Source organism: Pempheris klunzingeri, chromosome 3, assembly GCF_042242105.1.
Source record: "Pempheris klunzingeri isolate RE-2024b chromosome 3, fPemKlu1.hap1, whole genome shotgun sequence".
In the NCBI taxonomy this organism is placed as follows: Eukaryota; Metazoa; Chordata; class Actinopteri; order Acropomatiformes; family Pempheridae; genus Pempheris; species Pempheris klunzingeri.
The window spans coordinates 16,956,843-16,974,564 of record NC_092014.1 but is presented as its reverse complement, the minus strand read 5'-3'; the positions used below and the strand labels follow the sequence as shown (position 1 = coordinate 16,974,564).

The following is a 17,722-nucleotide window of genomic DNA, read 5'->3' as shown; positions in this document are numbered from 1 at the left end:
CATATTTCTCTTTACTCAGCCAGTTTCCGTCATGAAGTGCCCTTTGGAGCTTGATCTCAGCTTGGTCTTCTGCTGCTGAGTGCCCAGTTTTCATGCTTATACACTGATAAATCCACCTGTAGATGGTGTTCACATAGCAGACATCCCTTTAAAAGGCTGAACGTCGGAATGAATGACATTTGATGACTAATTTGTCTTAAGTGTGTACACTTAAAATCTAAGTTTCTGTATTTACTGTAGCAATTTATCACCATAGGACAGCTCTTAATTTTTTGTGTAACCTTTGGTACAACCAAGCTTTATTGGCTTTATAAGTTTTACTTTGATTGTTTTGTCAGGATCAGAAGTTCCTGGCATAAACAGTCCAAAAAACTGAATCAAATGGCAGCAAACATGATTTTGGAACTTGGCTGCATGGGTTTGCTCAGTTTTCCAACCGATTTCAAAGACATCTGAGGGGGTAAAAGGTCGGGGCTCTGTAGCATTAGCATTAACTGAAAGTCATGAAACTGTTTAAATTATTATAATGAGAAACAACAAAGAGCAACACCACAAACTACAGCCTTAAATCAACCTTAGTTTTAGTCCAAATAAGCTGTGAGAGATCCTGACATACTTGACTTGACTGTGTAGACAAACACGACCGCCTCTCCCATTAGCCTCACATATAATGGCTCTAGTACACCCACTGGTATGCAATCAGGGGGAGCAAGATCCTTGAGTTAACCTAGAGAGAGAACCCATTATGAGGCACTGATGAACTGATGATGTGCAGACTGGGTTCTCAGCTTTATTCGGCCCCTGACCCCACATAATGTCACTTCAAAAAGCTGTCAGCACAAGGCACTGACAGAAAGCTGTGATGCACTTGACACCTGACAGCTTGATGATACAGGGACCTCTATGAAGGCACTGTCTCTACTTTAAATAAGCTGAAACATCTTGGAAATTAGTTTGTTATACTTTGTAGTGTGGATGACTTGCCAAGTTAATCGACCTCACAAGAAAATGCTGAGGAATTTATTGATTTTACTAAGTAAAAAACATATGTAGCCTAAACATATTTGTTAATTAACAACAACATTGATAAAAGCAACTACAAATTGCAAATTGGAATATGTTGCAATACCTGTATTTATATATACTAAAGTACTTTCCTAGTCATTTTCTGTCATTCTTTCCCTATTTTGCTCAACCTCTCCTCTCCTCTCCTCTCCTCTCCTCTCCTCTCCTCTCCTCTCCTCTCCTCTCCTCTCCTCTCCTCTCCTCTCCTCTCCTCTCCTCTCCTCTCCTCTCCTCTCCTCTCCCAAGGTTTGGACCTCCATTTCTCATGCGTGAGGACAGGAATATCTCCTGGGACCAGTTGAAGCAGAGCATCCTCAGCAAGCTCTACTATCTGATGCTGAATGGATCTCAGGCTCAGGTAATGCCCAGACCCCCAATAATCTGTGACCTCAGGTCCTCTTGACTCCAGCAGACCAAATTATAACAGCAATGTAAAGCAGACATCTGTTAGGAGTTTAGATCCCAATTGTTTTAATTGCTTAAATTAAATCCCATTGTCTGTTTACAATTGTCCCATTTGAAAAAGTCACAACGATGAAATAAAGACAAAAGTTAAAACATAGACTGTGTGTTTAAAAAAAGCAGTTCATCACATGATTGTTTTTCATGACTTTGATGATGATTTTTTTAATAAGAGCTCATTGCTCTGATGAGATTACAAAACAGATTGCCTGCCTAGCATGATGAGTGAATAATTGTCAGGTTCACTGTTGTTGAAGTTTGATTAACTCTTTGTTCGCTGGGCCACATTGACTACAGTCTCACACTGACTCCTTTTGAATGACCTTTGGTAGCTGATAAACATTCGGTTTATTGTGCTGTAAAATAACTGTAGGAACTGTATTTTTCCTCAGAAGCACACACGGGACTGATGTTTTGTACAGCTGCTGAAATACAGAGTCGCTGTTGATTTATGAAATTTAAAATTAGTCTTCTGAAGTTCCTTCCTCTTGTTCTCTTCTGAGTCTCACAACCTCCTGCTCTGTTATGTCGAAGCACTTGCGTCGTTCATTCATTCAGAGACTGACGGAGCAGAAACAGTTTTTAATCAAAGCATTCATTCAAATTAACCATATTGGCAAAGGCTGTACTTCAGGACATTATATTCACACACACACACACACACACAGTACAAGCTCTTTATGGGAGAGTAATAATGGTTTTATGTGCTGAGCATATATTTAATTATGTCACCACCCACTCAAAGCCCAAGAACACAAATCCTTGCTTTACTCACTGGAAAAATGCCTATATTTTACAATAATGAGTGAAGATATAAGATTTGAGTAATATTGTATTATTTTAGAATACAGTGGGTACGGAAAGTATTCAGACCCCTTCACTTTTTCCACATTTTGTTACGTTACAGCCTTATTCCAAAATGGATTAAATTCTTTTTTTTCCTCATCAATCTACACACAATACCCCATAATGACAAAGTGAAAAAAGTTTTTTAGAAATTTTTGCAAATGTATTAAAAATAAAAAACTGAAATATCACATGTACATAAGTATTCACACCCGTTGCTATGACACTCAAAACTGAGCTCAGGTGCATCCTGTTTCCACTGATCGTCCTTGAGATGTTTCTACAACTTGACTGGAGTCCACCTGTGGTAAATTCAATTGATTGGACTTGATTTGGAAAGGCACACACCTGTCTATATAAGGTCCCACAGCTGACAGTGCATGTCAGAGCAGAAACCAAGCCATGAAGTCAAAGGAATTGTCTGTAGACCTCCGAGACAGGATTGTATCGAGGCACAGATCTGGGGAAGGGTACAGAAAAATTTCTGCAGCATTGAAGGTCCCGAAGAGCACAGTGGCCTCCATTGTTCGTAAATGGAGGAAGTTCAGAACCACCAGGACTCTTCCTAGAGCTGGCCGCCCGTCCAAACTGAGCAATCGGGGGAGATCAGGGAGGTGACCAAGAACCCGATGGTCAGGATGAGGAAAAAAAAGAATTTAATCCATTTTGGAATAAGGCTGTAACATAACAAAATGTGGAAAAAGTGAAGGGGTCTGAATACTTTCCGTACCTACTGTATGTACCATGCCTGCTACAGTGGACACGTCACAGCTACATATGAATTAACACTTAAACAATATACCCTGTGATTCTTAAGTGTCCTCCTCTCCAGACAGACAGTCTTGCATGTTAAAATCCACCTCTGTTTTCACCTCTCCTCCTCTCATGTATGTTCTCTAATCCTTGACGATGATCCCTGACAAAAGCACATCACCACTACAGCTTTGTCTCTGTTCTCCACGGACGGTTCAAGTGGTCTTTGCACCACAAGCCCTAATCCACAGCTCCGCTCTCAAATACACAAATGCTCATGTACTCATGCACACACTCTGTCGCCACTGCTGGTCGTCGAGTTGCCACGGGCAACGCCTTGGTGACAATATTTGAGGTTGCCTTATCCACGAGCGATCCACTCTGAGCTTTATAAGAAGAGAACTGAAGAGGGGGAGAAGAGAAACATGAGCCTGTTATTTACTGATCACTGTCTCAGTTTCTTAGTTACCTCCCTAAACCTGTCTGGCCAGATACAAACTCGTTGAACCTCCTCTTGTCCTCGTCTTAAGAAATGCAGGAGAAATGCAAATGCAATGAAATTGGCTGAGAAGGCCACTAATATCCCAACAGAGCAGGGCTTAATTTTTTTATTGAAACTGTTGTTCTCATTTTAAAAGGAAAAACGGACTAAATATGAGCTGTGAGTCGCTCTAGACGTGACTTGTGAGCTCACGGTTATCACAGTGTATTATAGGCATCTACAAAAAATTCTATTCCCCATTCCTTTGACCAGCAGCAAGTGTGTGATTGCCCTGCTGCCATTAATTTGATGGTCCCTGTGTCCTCATTATGAAGTGGTTTGGCGCCACCCAGAGGTTTGTTTAGCAAGATACAATTTTAAATTCAGGGTATGAAAAATGGCAAGCTTTACTTGAGTAGTTACTGAGTTGCGTGTCAAAATCCAGCTCTTCTGTTCCAGCCGTGATGTCCTATAAAAAGAATCAAAACTGAACATGAGTGTTGATGGACTGTGTATTGTGTAGTGTTGGTGGCAAGTGGCTGGTGAGGTGATTTTAGACCTTTAGGTTTAAAAATTGGATGAATGGTCTGTTGTTGGTGTGTTTGAAAATATCCATATATGGTTTTAACACAGTGACACCCGTGAATTAACTTTTCAATTTGATATGATTAGATTCAAACTCACACTCTCTGACAAAAGAGTTTCTGTATTCATGTATTTATTTGTAATCCTGATTTAATACTAAATCAGTTCTGGTGAATTTCGTTATTTTTGTGGAGTATCCGATCAAACTGTGAGAGCTCAGAGTACCGCTAGTTTTAGCTTTGGGTTCCCAAAAAAAGGAGTGATTGATCGTTAGATAGACAAACAAATAGATCAACAAATGTATCACCTCGTATTTTAACAGATTTACTGTGAGGCCAGTTTCCCTTTTTGCTTTTTGTGCTGCGTGTGTGAGCCTTAAACCTACCCAAGGACTGTTTTACTCATCCTAATCTGTGGCTGTTACATTTGTCCATTGTGTTGCAGTGTAGTGTCACCTCTGTTTTCTGATACAAAATACAAATGAGACAGACAGCTTGGATTTGTTTACTTCTACTAAGCAGTTTTGGCAGTACTCCACCCTCCAGCATCCTCACCCTCATCCTTCATCTTGTATAAGCATGTGAATGCTTAACTCTCTAACAGTCGTGCAAAAATGCACCAAAATCTTGTTTGATTACTTATTAGCATGTACTGTCTTGTCTGCTCCTCGTCACTCCATCTGAATATATGCTTGCTCAGGCTGAAAAGAGAGAATGTGGTCTTTTTTATTCTCCTGGTAACCGACTAATCTATCTCTCTCTATGCTCAGCTGCAGTTCCTATTCGTCAGTGGTGGCTCACTCAGTATGAATGCATTTGCAACCCTTTCTCGAATGAAAAGGACACAGACTAGTTGCTAGATATGAGGAAGGTCATTTGCTCTTAACTGTTGTGCTGATCTTATATGATGTTGTGTAAGATTCAGTCTCAAATTAAAGAATTCGGGTTAACACAACACTTCATTTCAAGAGTTCCTCAAATGCTGAGAATTCCTTACAGATATCCTCCAATTCTGAGTTACTTATTCACATCCATTCACTCCATTCAAAGACTTTATAATACCCAAGGGCAATACTTGTTTGGTCTGCTGACCGTTCTAAGTTGGTGCTCATGGCTGCCAAGCCTTTATTAGACAACAAGTAACCACAGCAGCAGTACAGCCGATTTTAGCTCAATTTAAAGTTCGCACTTTAAACGTAACACAGCTGAGACATAGTATTTAACAGAACTATTTATATGTATACTGTACATTCTAGTGTATAACTTTGTCCAGTACTTTCCATTAATGGGCCTCTTCATAATGCTTTTATACATGCATAACAAATTACACAGCAGATGTTTTATTTTAAGTTATTAAACCTGTTGAGTTGTTTGATAAGTTTGCCAGCACTGCCCCTCAGATGAAAACGCACCCACACAGTCCCGATGAAGCACACTAGCTAAGCTTTTTAGCATAGTTGTTTTTTTTTTTCCTAACATTCACTTTGATTGTTGCACGTGGAATCATGAATATTAAATGTTTCTGAGAAAATCCATGTTTTCTGAGGCATCAAGCATAGCTTTTTCCAGAAAGGCATTTTAAGCTTTGGTATTATCTTGCATTATTCTTAATATCCACATAGCCTGTGTAATGCTTGTCTTAAACACAACCTGTACTTGAGAGTGAGACAGAATCTGGGGATGTTACATATACCAACAGACATTACAGTAATAATAGTTTAATCTTTACACAAATGCATGCGCTTTACCGTGTGATGTTTGCCTTCGTATTGGAAAGCAGAACTGTTTCTGTGTGACAGTAATTATGTGTTTTTTCACACACACACAACGAGCAAACTATAGCAACTCCTGGGGGATATAATGAGGGAGTATGTACAGTGGTCTGTTTTGTTTTGTTTGTTTTAAACAAAAAAATATTTTTTCATTGCTTTATGAGGTGTTGAGTCAATCAACTTGTTGCATGCTGGTTAAAAATCCGTGTTCCAAACTGCAAGGGGTTACCTTAGATTATCAAAGCTGGGCAACTATTTCCATCCCTTTGATCATTAAATCGTATTGCCAGTAAATCTGATGCTCCTCGTTAAATGAGGCACTGTTTCCGGTGAGATAACTGCATTCGAAGGACACACCAGTACTAATGTTTATTTGTCTCCCTGCAGAACGCTGGGGTGCTGTTCAAGATCAGAGTGGTGGGAGGATCAGCAGCCTACAGCTACTTGTCCCCGCAGGACAGCAGGCCGCTGTACCAACCTGCGGTTGACAGGTACGACACAGAAAAACAACCCACTGTACTGTACTGCACATCTACAAAGACAAAATACTCATATGTAACCAACATGTCAATACTGCACACTCTATCTTGGTGCGGTCGATAATATTTTTCTAACAATATTGATCTACAGTCACTGACACGCACATCCTATAATACAGCACACATGAAACACTGACATGATGTGTATTTTCCACGTGGCCTTGAAGTTGGTGATGAAAAAAATTTAATAATTACATAAAAACAACTTACAAAAGCTTTTTCAATGCCTGCGCTACATTGATGAAATTACAGCTGCAACAATTAGTTGATTCATCGATTATTTGATCGACAGGAAATCTTCAACAATTTTGATTTGGTCTTAAATTATAGTAAATTAAATATTCTTGGGTTTGGAAATGTTTGTTGGACAAAACAAGCCATTTGATGAAGCCACTTTAGGTTGTAGGACATTGTAACAGGCTGGTCTCACTATTTTCAAATGTTTTGCAGACTAAGCGATTCATTGGGAAATTAATCCATGATTAGTCAGTAAGGAACATAATCATCAGTTGCAGCCCAAGATGAATTACTGCTAGTGAGGCCATAGTCACAAATAGCAGTAAGCACACAAATAAATAACTGCATCAGCCAATTAAGGCAAAAACTTGAGAAAGGCAGATAAGAAAGAAAAAAGGATTAATCTCGAAATGAACGGACCATAAGAGGATTACAGGGAACTGAGGATAATATAATGGTATAAGCTTGATGGTGTGAAGCTAAGGCCTTCCTTTCCTGTGTGATGATGATTCTCCATACAGCTGAGGAGCCAAGTATGAGTACAAATCTCTGGTATTGTTCTACTGAGCTGCAGTAAAGGTCAAGTCTTACACAATGAAGCCAGGAAATGACATTGTACTCCATGTTAGATTAGACATTTAATAGGTGTGTGTGTGTGTGTGTGTGTGTGTGTGTGTACCCATACAAGCCAAAGGATTCCATTGTCATCTTTATGTAACCCACATCTTAATGTGTTGATAGGATAATTAAACTTACTCTCTGGAAAGGTGTGCAACACCAAATACTTGAAGACTCTACATAGAGTACTCATTTTTAAATGTATTGCCCCGGCTATTGTACAATACAGTGTAATCACTTTGTTACTAAATTACTGCTATTTGTTTTCATATTGTTATGTGGTGTTGCACTAGAATAATTATTGACTAACAATGTTAAAGTAACCTGCTATTACATGTTGGCAGCTGTCAGGCCAACAAAGGTGCTAACTACTGCTGTGTAAGTTGGATATCATTTTAATTTCTATATGGCACACTACTTACGCAGTTTCAGTCAAATGCAAAATCGGGAAACATTTATTTTGAGATGCTCGATGATAGGCAGGCACATTAGTGAGTGAATTAACAAAAGGTGGAAATTTTAAAGATTTATTTTACAATTGACTTTTGAAATGCAAAAATGAATTCATCATTTGAGGATGATTGGCAATTGAATTATTATTTATTGCTGGTAGTATTTAAACACTGTTACGTTCCAGTGGCACATAATCTGTGCCTTTGCCACTCGCCCTATTATTTAATATAACGCAGGACTCAAAGTTAAGATCTTAACAGAGAGGAAATACACCCACACGTGCATTCACAATCGCCTGAACTTCAATCCCTAGAAATTCTTGAGTAGATAAAATAGGGTTTGGTTGAAGTGAAAAGTATTGCTAACCTCTCTGAACTGTGTTGATATGCTCAATAAGCCTAACATCTCGTGGTAACGCTCGGTATGTCCACGTGTATGCATTAAACATGTTCACAGTGAGTGATAACGAGATAACAACATAAGGTCTGCTTTGAAGATAGAATGAAACTACCCACAGTGAGACACATCAATATTCGTGTATGCTGTCAAAGGCATCTCAGGCATTCAGCAATTGTTAAAGCTACCTTGGCCCTCTATCAGTGCTGTTGATTTTTTTCCTCTATTTCCTATTTTTCCTCCTGAGATCAAAGCAAGATTAACTCTACAACACACACACAACACCCCCCTGTTATTTTGACTCAACATCAGATTTTTACATATTCATACATGAGGTAAAGCCACGTCTCTCCTGCGCCCAATGTCACTGTCATCTTGATGTTGCCAGTGTAAGACGATGTGTGTATCTGTGTGTATCAAGGTGAAATAAAATGAAATAAAAGTACAAAGCGCAAACACACAAAAGATTAAACTCCAGGATTCATTGTCACTAGAACAGGCATATTATTTCCTGCATGACAGCAACACAGAATTCAGCTTCCCTCTGTTTTCAGGCTTTTGGAGATCTGTTTTTACCAACACTGACTGAACTAAGATAATAGAATATGTATTAGGATTTAAAATGTGATTTTACTGTTTTTATCTTGCTTTATTGCAGAGCTCTGAAGTTATGCGGCCCTGGAGGACCTTCTCACGTGAAGCTCGTTATCGAGTGGGAGCCCAAGACTAAAGAATGGTGAGTACTGTCCACTGCGCAGTGGTGGTGAAACAGCATGAAATTCACCAAAGTACTAACGCACAGTATCATTGAGGTATTGTTGAAATGTACTAGTAAAACTATTGATGTGCACACACTAAAATCTGGGTTTTTTGGGTTTTTTTTTTTTAAAAACAAGTTTTTTATTGAAGTGTGTGTCCTTTTTGTTTTCATGAATCATTAAACATTACATTAAAATAGTAATAGAGCAAATACCTCATGGAAACACTTAAATACAGAGGAGTCTTATGTCAGTCTAGTGTTTCTCTGTTGATTTTCTCTGCTGTTAATCATAGTGGTGGATCATTTGTTGACCTTTAAGACAACAGGGTTAACTTACCTTGCATTCACGGTAAAGTAGTGAGCGGTGGTCACAAAAATTACTCATAAGATTCAAAGTGTTGCCCGCTTTCTGTATATCCTGCACACAAGTTGTCCATCTGTGATCAAGTTTCCCTCAGCGTTCGTATAAAAAACCAAAACATGACCACACACAGACCTTATAAATCTCTGGAGCACTGTCACCTCCCGCCATGTTCTCTTTGACATGAGTCTGGTAGACTGGTGCTAACTTTGTTTGACACTGGACAGTACTTAGCATGAGCTTCTCAAAGCAGAGAAACTAAAACACAGTTTTAATGATGATTAAAATTTGAAATGGTGATGCTAAACATCTGGAATTTTACAGTGGCTATCGTGAACCTGAGAACACTGTCGTCCCTACTGTGCTGTATACATATTAAGTAAACAAGCATGCAGCCAGAGCGCACACAGTTTATCATCTATTCTGGATGTCACCCTCAGTGTCATTTTCCATTTGCTCAAATTACAGAACACAGCGATTCAATCCGTTAAACACACACTGATTAATCCAAACACTGTGAATACAATTCGGTCGCTAAATGGGAACAATAAACCCTGTGTTTGTGTGTATGCGTGCGCTCCAGTCTGTTTGGCAGCATCCAGGAGGAAGTGGTGAAGGATGCAGAGAGTGTGAGAAACCAGCAGCAGCAGCACCTGCAGCAGCATAGCTGTACCTTGGACGAGTGCTTCCAACTGTATACCAAAGAAGAACAGGTGAGGCTCAGCTGCTACGCTCTCCTGACGTTTGTGTACTCAGGCGTCTCTCGCCTTGTGTCCTCTACTGTCCAAAAATCTGGTGGTATTCTAAATTTCAAGTACAAAACCAAAGCTCACTTTCACCTTAATCACTAATCCTATTTCTTTACAGTATTGTGTTGTTGTTGTTTTTTTATTATTCTTCTGTTTTTATTTCATTTTTTGAAGAGTGTGTTTCCAGATAGTTTAGTTTGAAATGATGATGAGATGATCATATTCTTTCCTCATTGTATTTGTATGGATTGTAAAATACAGGCACTAAGGCTTGATCAAAAGCAAACCTTTTAACAGTGATTAATGCAGCAGTGCGGCTGTAAACAAATGTTGTATTTAAAGGGAAATTCCACTTGTTTTTCACGTCAAAGTCTGTTTCCGGGGCTCTTGGGGAGTCCTAATGTGTGTGTGATAAAAAGATGTTTAAGCCTTTTTTGGGCTCCAAGGGCAGCTGCCGTGATTTCAATCGGACATGAAATGAAAAAGAATGTGGCCATGTGGCGATAGAAAGAAGTGATAGAAGCTGTGATATTAAGATATATAGATATATGTATTTCAGTTCCTCATTTTATCTCCTCCATTATTACTAAGTAATAAATGGAGAACATATATCACACCCCTGCAGCTGGCCTGACATGCACACCGCCACTATACATTTTATGAGTGTGGGATTTGCAAGTTTGTAATGTACTTTGTACATTACAAACAAAACTTTGTAATGTAATATAGTTAGACCTTCAGCTCCTGTTGTTCAAAGTGACAGTGACCTTTCCAGTATCCTTACACAATATTGCAGTCTTTAAACTGAGTGCCTCTGCTAAGCCTCAACTCCCACACTCGTATATTAGTGTGTACAGTGAGTTTTTTTCTTTTTTTTTTGTCTGGCAAAAGTGAAGGGAGCTCAGAAAAGAAATAGCTACAGATGGAGAGAACTCACAACAAAGCTGTGAATTATGCAAGAGTTCATGTCAAAATCAGAAACTGTCAGAGAATGCAAGAAAAGACAAGCAAAAGTAATTAAAAAAAAGTCTCCTGGCAGCTGTCTCCTTATCACCGCCCTCCCTCGTGGTGCTGTGTCTTCCTCAAGCTTAGTTCCTCTACCAGCTCTGCTGCAGCCACTCTCCCCGTGCTCCGATCACCACTGGCACCGCTGCTGCCTTTAATCCCCACATCTTATTTTTTTCGCGCTTCTTATGTTCCTTCTTCCTGGTGTTGCTCTCCCTCGTGATTGCTACATCTGTCACCACTGCCTTCTTCTGTTGTTTGTCAATCAGCACCATGATTAAGTGATTACCGGTTGGTTAGCCCATCACCAGTTTGTCAGTCTGGATCTGGAAGTATAGAGATGTTCCTGTACACTATGCCAGCCACTTGGTTATAGTGTCCTGTGTGCGCTGTTCCTGCCTGCATGTTGCATCCTGCTATTATGTGCTGGACTGTTTCAAGAGCATCTTTGCACCGCCTGCACCTGGGGTCCTGTCGGGTGTGCTAGACCCCCGCCTCTATTGACCTTGTACCAAGTGCCTGCTCTTGTGCTGCCATGATTGGTGCTTCTGTGCTGTCTTTTAATTCCGCCTTTTCCAGGCACTGTTAGGATTTCTTGATATCAGCCACCTCTTCTATCTATCGGTGGCACATGTCCCTCCAGGAGGGTCCATCCTCCTCTTCTGTATCTCTTTCAAATCAAGAGAAGAACCCCTTCAGGTCGTTGGCTAAGTTATTAATGGAGTGGGGGGCACGAAGCACTAATGATCGGTCTGAGATCTCTCCAGACATTTTGCCTTTGCAGTGAAGGACCAAAGGAAAGATGAAGAAAAGTCTATGTTGCAGTTGAAGTTTTTCCAGTTTGTAGCACAGTGATCACTCATCAGAGAAAAACGTGGCGTGCGAATTCTTGAGTCGTGCGAGAATTCCACGGATAAAAGAAATGAATCTGCAGGAGTTGATTCCCTGATGCTCATAATATTTTCTCTGGCATAAGAATCCCAGGTAGCAAAACGATTAATTAACAAACAAAACAAAATAAAACAGCGCGTACAAACACAGCAGTGCCATCTTGAAGTAAATCAGTATAACTAGTTAATTACAATTACTTTTTGGGAGTTTGCTTGAAATCTCCAAATAATCTGTCCGGTTTATTGCAACTTACTTCTGTAGCATCTGGATTCTGTTCAAGTTACTCTGAGATTGTAAGATAAGACTTAATATCATATCAGAGTTCATTTTATCTACCTAGTGTTTTTAAACTTTAAACGGTATCCACAGACTTGGTTGAGTAAAGACTGGCTCAGGCGCCGTGGTACCACACTGCCACGCATGAACTAGAAGTAAACTCTATTAGTCTCTCACTCAACATGTCCTTTACTTATTTTATTCCTCACAAATGGTGAAGGATTCAGTGGTGAGCTGTTGCTTGCTATGTCATTGTTTGCTGTGCACATTTGCACACTACATAATGTAGTTTATAATGGTTGTGTTGGTCTGAAGTTAATATTCTTAACGTTGTGGATGGGAGATAAGCAGCCACCTCGAAGACGTGTGCAATCAAGGATGGCTACAGGTTGCTGTGACTATTCACTCCTTATAAATGGGCAGATAATTTCAGAGCCTTATGTTTGCAGTCATGCCCACAGTAGGTTTATAAACTGTAAAAACAATACTAATTGCTCAGTGAAATGAGCCAGCGGAGGGGAAGTGGGGTGCATAATAAGTAATTGGTGCACAGCAGGAAAAGCTCTGCTGCCACGAGTCTGCTGCTCCAAATCCAGTCTTATTTTACAAGCCAAAGTGTAGACGGACAGCCTGTCAAATCTAATGAGGAGCTGCTCATCACTCAATATGCATTCCTCTCATAAAATAAGATTTTTGGCAATAATTTAATTTGGGTTCATGTAAGTTTATTTCAGGGTAAAGTAAATGTTAAGGAAACGGTTTGATTTAGGTTCTCTTTAGATTAAAAATACACACCCTCAGGATACTTAAGAGTAAATTAGAATGAAAGGAACCAAATAATACCACCAGACGAGGACACAAACTAAAACTAACATCATATAATCTGTCTGTTAGTATAAAATAGATTGGACTTCAGCGATGCACAGTATGTTTTGGTAAGGAAAAAAGTTATGTTAGTTTGGGCTTTTTCATGGGATTTTGCACAAACAATGAAGAGATAATACCAGCCTTGCCATTTAAATAATATCTCTAATGGCAAATTTCATCCCAAGACTAGACTTTACTTATTTTGCATAATACACTCTCATTAAGTGAGATGAGAAGTCTTTGGGAGAGTCAGTGATTGACATTGTGTTATTTTCAAAAAGAAAGTGTGATGTGAATTTTAAAATAGTGAGGGGGCTGAGGCGTGAAATCTCCACTGCCATAGACCAGAAATATGTCCATTCTACCCCCATTTTTGGCTCAGTTCTCAGTCAGCACTGTTAGCATCTGATTTTCTGTTTAATAGAGTTGAAATAACATTCCCAGACAAGCTAAGCACTCTAAACTCTATTTAGGACTTGGTCCTCTTTTAACAAGAATATGTAGGGGAAATGAAAAAAGTAAAGCATAATCAGACTTAATGTGAACCTGCCTCAACTATTCATCCTGTGATAGAGACTCAGAATCAGCATAGTATATGTTGGTGATCAGCCTAGACTGATGTTGGCAGGGACAACTTGAGCTTAGGGAAAAAAAAACTCAAAGAAGGGACTCACGTAAACTGACTGTACATAAGCCACAGAAAACGCAGGAAAGCTTTATGTTCATGCACATTTATTACTACAACATCTAGTGGACACTGATAAGAAGGTCATGATCAAAACACCAAGTACATGTACAATACAGACAAAGGAAGAACAGAATGAATAGCAGCAAATTAAGCAGCAGACTAATGGATGAATTAGAACAGCTTAGCAACTGTCACTGGATGCTGCTGGTAAAAGCGGTAATAAATTCATAATTAGTTTAATTAGTAATTAGTTTGTTAAGAGAGGGCAAACTTCTAAATCAAACAGAAATGAGATGTATACTTGCTCCTTCATGAGATGGCAGGGTGACGTCATGCGTATGAAGGAGACGGCGCTGCGGCTGGGGAGGTGTGGAGCAGAAAATGTGGCAGCCAAGGGTGGTGGTGTAGCACAAAGAACAGATTGGGCACTTCAAAGCGAGCGAGAAGAAAAGAAAAATTCCAGCTGGAAAACAAAAATGGTTCACATGTATTCAGAAGTCCAAAGTGGCATTGGAGCGAAGGTCTTTTTACAGGTGGAGTTCAGAGAAGCAGCATCTGGCAAGTCAGGGGACATGCCTGCTTGGAGCTTGGTCACTTCCCTCATATTGATCAGAGACTACATTTTGGGGGATTTTAACAAAACTATATAAATGACTGCACCTTACTGCTAAGTAACTTCAACACAGATATTTGCACTCGTAATGTACAAAGGATTAAAAACAGATCAAACATCACATGTTTGAGGCTAAAGGATGCTCAGACACTGATGTGTTAAGTTTAACAGACACCTTGTGGATTTAGTTATAAACAGTAATACTTCCAAGCTAGTTGACAATACAAACATGAACATGCAAACTCACAAATAAGAAACACAATCAGGTAGCAGCATTTTGTATTTCTTTTGGATATAAAGTTGTGAAGCCAGGAGCTACAAGCTATTATACAGTCAGCAGTGAGTGTTTCCCGTCTTCTTTTCCCCACTTGCATCACATCCATGACTGTGATGGCCCCTGACCCCCTCTGTGTCTCTGACAGCGAGAAACACATGGCCCCGATGTGTAACCTGTGAACTTTGTTTGTGTATTCTGCTCAGCCAGTATCCGATATACAGTTCCTGGAAATAAATTTTTTATTATATTTATTCTTTATTCAATAATTTAAGTTTTCATTAAACTACCTCAGTGCCCTGTATTGGACATGTGATGCCAGTTAAACACAGATTCTCCACTAAAAGGAACATTATGCAACTATTTTACCTTAAAATAAAAGCTTACACTGACTTGTAATTGGGAGAATAGTATTATGTCACTTTGTGACGCACCACCAACTACAGTTCTATGGTGTAACTGCTGTGGGTGCAGATGTGTTTTACTTTTGCTCTCTGGCCCGGTCTTGTGTTGAAGTCTGTTCTGCTTTGAATGTTTTTGCGGTTGTTAGAACAGCGCGGTTCGCGATGTCGCTCAGATATTAACACATTTGAATGTGGCAGTGTCCTGTAGTAACACTTTGTGGCAGCAGAGGTCGCTGTTGCTGCTGCTCATCAGCAGCTTCATAGTCCTGCTTTAATGTGTATTTTGATTGAATGATAAAATCACACTGGCAAAAATGAAAAGCTGATAGTAGGAAGGAAAAAACTACAGCCAACCTCCGGTCTTTTTGGTATCCTTTCCAGGTAAAATACCATGATGAAATATGTGTATGAAAGTCTCTTATCTGTGACTGTGGAGCTGGGCATTTCATGACCTGCCTTTGTGTTCACAAAATCTGCTGTGATTAAGAAGAAATGTTTGACTTTGGTATGACCCAATGAAATCTAATAGTATTAGTGTCAGTGTTAGTGTTAGTTTGACGTTCAAACCTTTAGTTAGAAGTATCAAACTGTTTAAAATAGCAAAATGAAAGCTAAAAATCAATAAATGCAGATGAAAAGATAGAAGGGCAGATGCTTCCTGCCAGCATAAATGGCTCACACTGTGTGTATTACGTCTCTTCTCACACACAGTGGTTTCTTCCTATTGTATGTAGTGAGATTATAATCAAACCCCTCTTTTGTTGCAACCGGTAGCGTTGAGTTCTGCTTTCAGAAACTGTAGCGACGCCACCCTGTATACAGTGCAGATAATGTTGTAATAAAATAATAACATAATAATAAAACTGAAGAGATTTTTTAGTTACTGCTGATATAAGTTATCCATGGGCACCCATAGGACTGCACTAAATCTGATAGTGTACCTTACTGAGTGAAATTACTCAGGAGGAATGTAATTGGCAGCTATGATAAGAGCTGTTTGAATTCTCTAAATGCAAAGAAAAGGTGCTTCAGTGCCTCCTGTCTTACCCTCCTTTAGCATAGGATACACTGCACCAGATAAGGCTGGCCCTCAATTCCTCGCGGCAACAGCATTTAAAGCGACGCACCGTCCAGCCGTTCACAAAAAGCAAACAACATCAACATGACAGACAAGGAACGCAGATCATCATGTAAGTTACCGTTCTTATGAAGCATTTTCCATCTTATGGTATAACTTGCTAATATGCTTATATATTTTGAACTTTCAACAATCTGTTAAACCCATAGGTGACTACTTAATACTTTATTTCATATTCAGACACTCAGACATTTATTACTTAGAGTAGTTTGACCAGTTGGAAGCTCCTTTAGCCTTGATTTTACAGATGTTAATGTTAATGGTTTTAGTGTTACTCAGAACGATCCGCTGTAATGAATATGACAAGCAGTGTGTGAAAGAAAAGGCAAGTTCTTGATTTATTAATGTGAAGAAAAGGTCCAGAATTATTGACTGATACCTAAATGGAATATTTGAGCCAATTATTGACTTTACACAGTGAGATGGTCTTTACACTGGTGAGGGATGCTTGTGTGGGGCACACACAATGCTGACCTCCATGTTCATCCCCTTGCAGAAGTGATGGTGGTGGCACTGGATCCTCTTCCTCAGCCGCCTTCATGGTGACCCCAGCAGTGATTCAGATGTCATGGAGCACTGCACACACACTGCAACGTGTTAAGCAGGTGGTCTTGGGGTCTCTCGGGAAATTTTGAGCATCGCGCATTTCATTTCCTTCATTGTGGTGAATTGCTGTACAGCAATATGGGCCTTTTCTGCATCAGTTTATGAGGAAAACAAAGTCAAAGCCCTGGGTGACATTTCAAAATAAGATGCAATATAATGAAGTAAAGCCCTCAGGTGTTCTATGTTGCAATTATTCAATGCAGTCAATTTATTTACTCTTCTGTCCTCTGTTCTGTGATGAAATAACTTCTTTACTGTCATAGTTCGTTATGTTTAGAGCGTTTCAGCTCTGTTGTATTTCCATATCTGTAGCTGTATACAAAAAGTGAATATGTATGAGTTTTGTATTGCATTACTGGAACTTAGTTTCACTTGCAAAAATTCCCAAAACAATAAAGCTTATTGAAGCACATCGCGCCATGTCATCTCTGTGACATTTACTTTAAGGCAGCACAATCCATGCAACGAAGAGGCAACTTTATTGTTATAATATGATGTGATTTATGATAGAAGATACTGCGCTAATTGTAATGTTGTTGGTATAATGAGTGGGTTGTCTACCTTCCTGTTCTCTTTCTGCGCTCAGCTCGGTATGTTTGGACCAAATCACACCTTTGTGGGTGTATAATGGCATTATAAAGAAAAGCAGCTCTAGCCTTTGTGGATGTGGTAGGGGTGGGGTCTGTAACCATAATTCATTCTCACCTGCCTGCGTGCGTATGGCGTAAGAGGAAAGGGATGAAATGATATGCTGCTGCATGCACAAAAATAAATCACAATATAAGAGATTTGTGTATATTTCTCATCTTTCCGCTGATGGTGTGAACACCTTGCCAGATCTGACGCTGGTCATTTTTGTTTCACTTGTGATTCATAGCCCCTAT

General features: G+C 39.5%; 1 protein-coding gene across 1 annotated transcript in view; it reads left to right on the top strand.

Moving 5' to 3' along the window:
- The window catches only part of usp43a (ubiquitin specific peptidase 43a), a 101,395-nt gene that overhangs the window by 70,689 nt on the left and 12,984 nt on the right, over positions 1 to 17,722 (top strand). The window contains exons 8-11 of the mRNA XM_070856382.1: positions 1,312 to 1,423; positions 6,351 to 6,454; positions 8,865 to 8,942; positions 9,911 to 10,040. Of these exons, the coding sequence (XP_070712483.1) occupies positions 1,312 to 1,423; positions 6,351 to 6,454; positions 8,865 to 8,942; positions 9,911 to 10,040 (424 nt within the window). The remainder of the gene's footprint in view (positions 1 to 1,311; positions 1,424 to 6,350; positions 6,455 to 8,864; positions 8,943 to 9,910; positions 10,041 to 17,722) is intronic.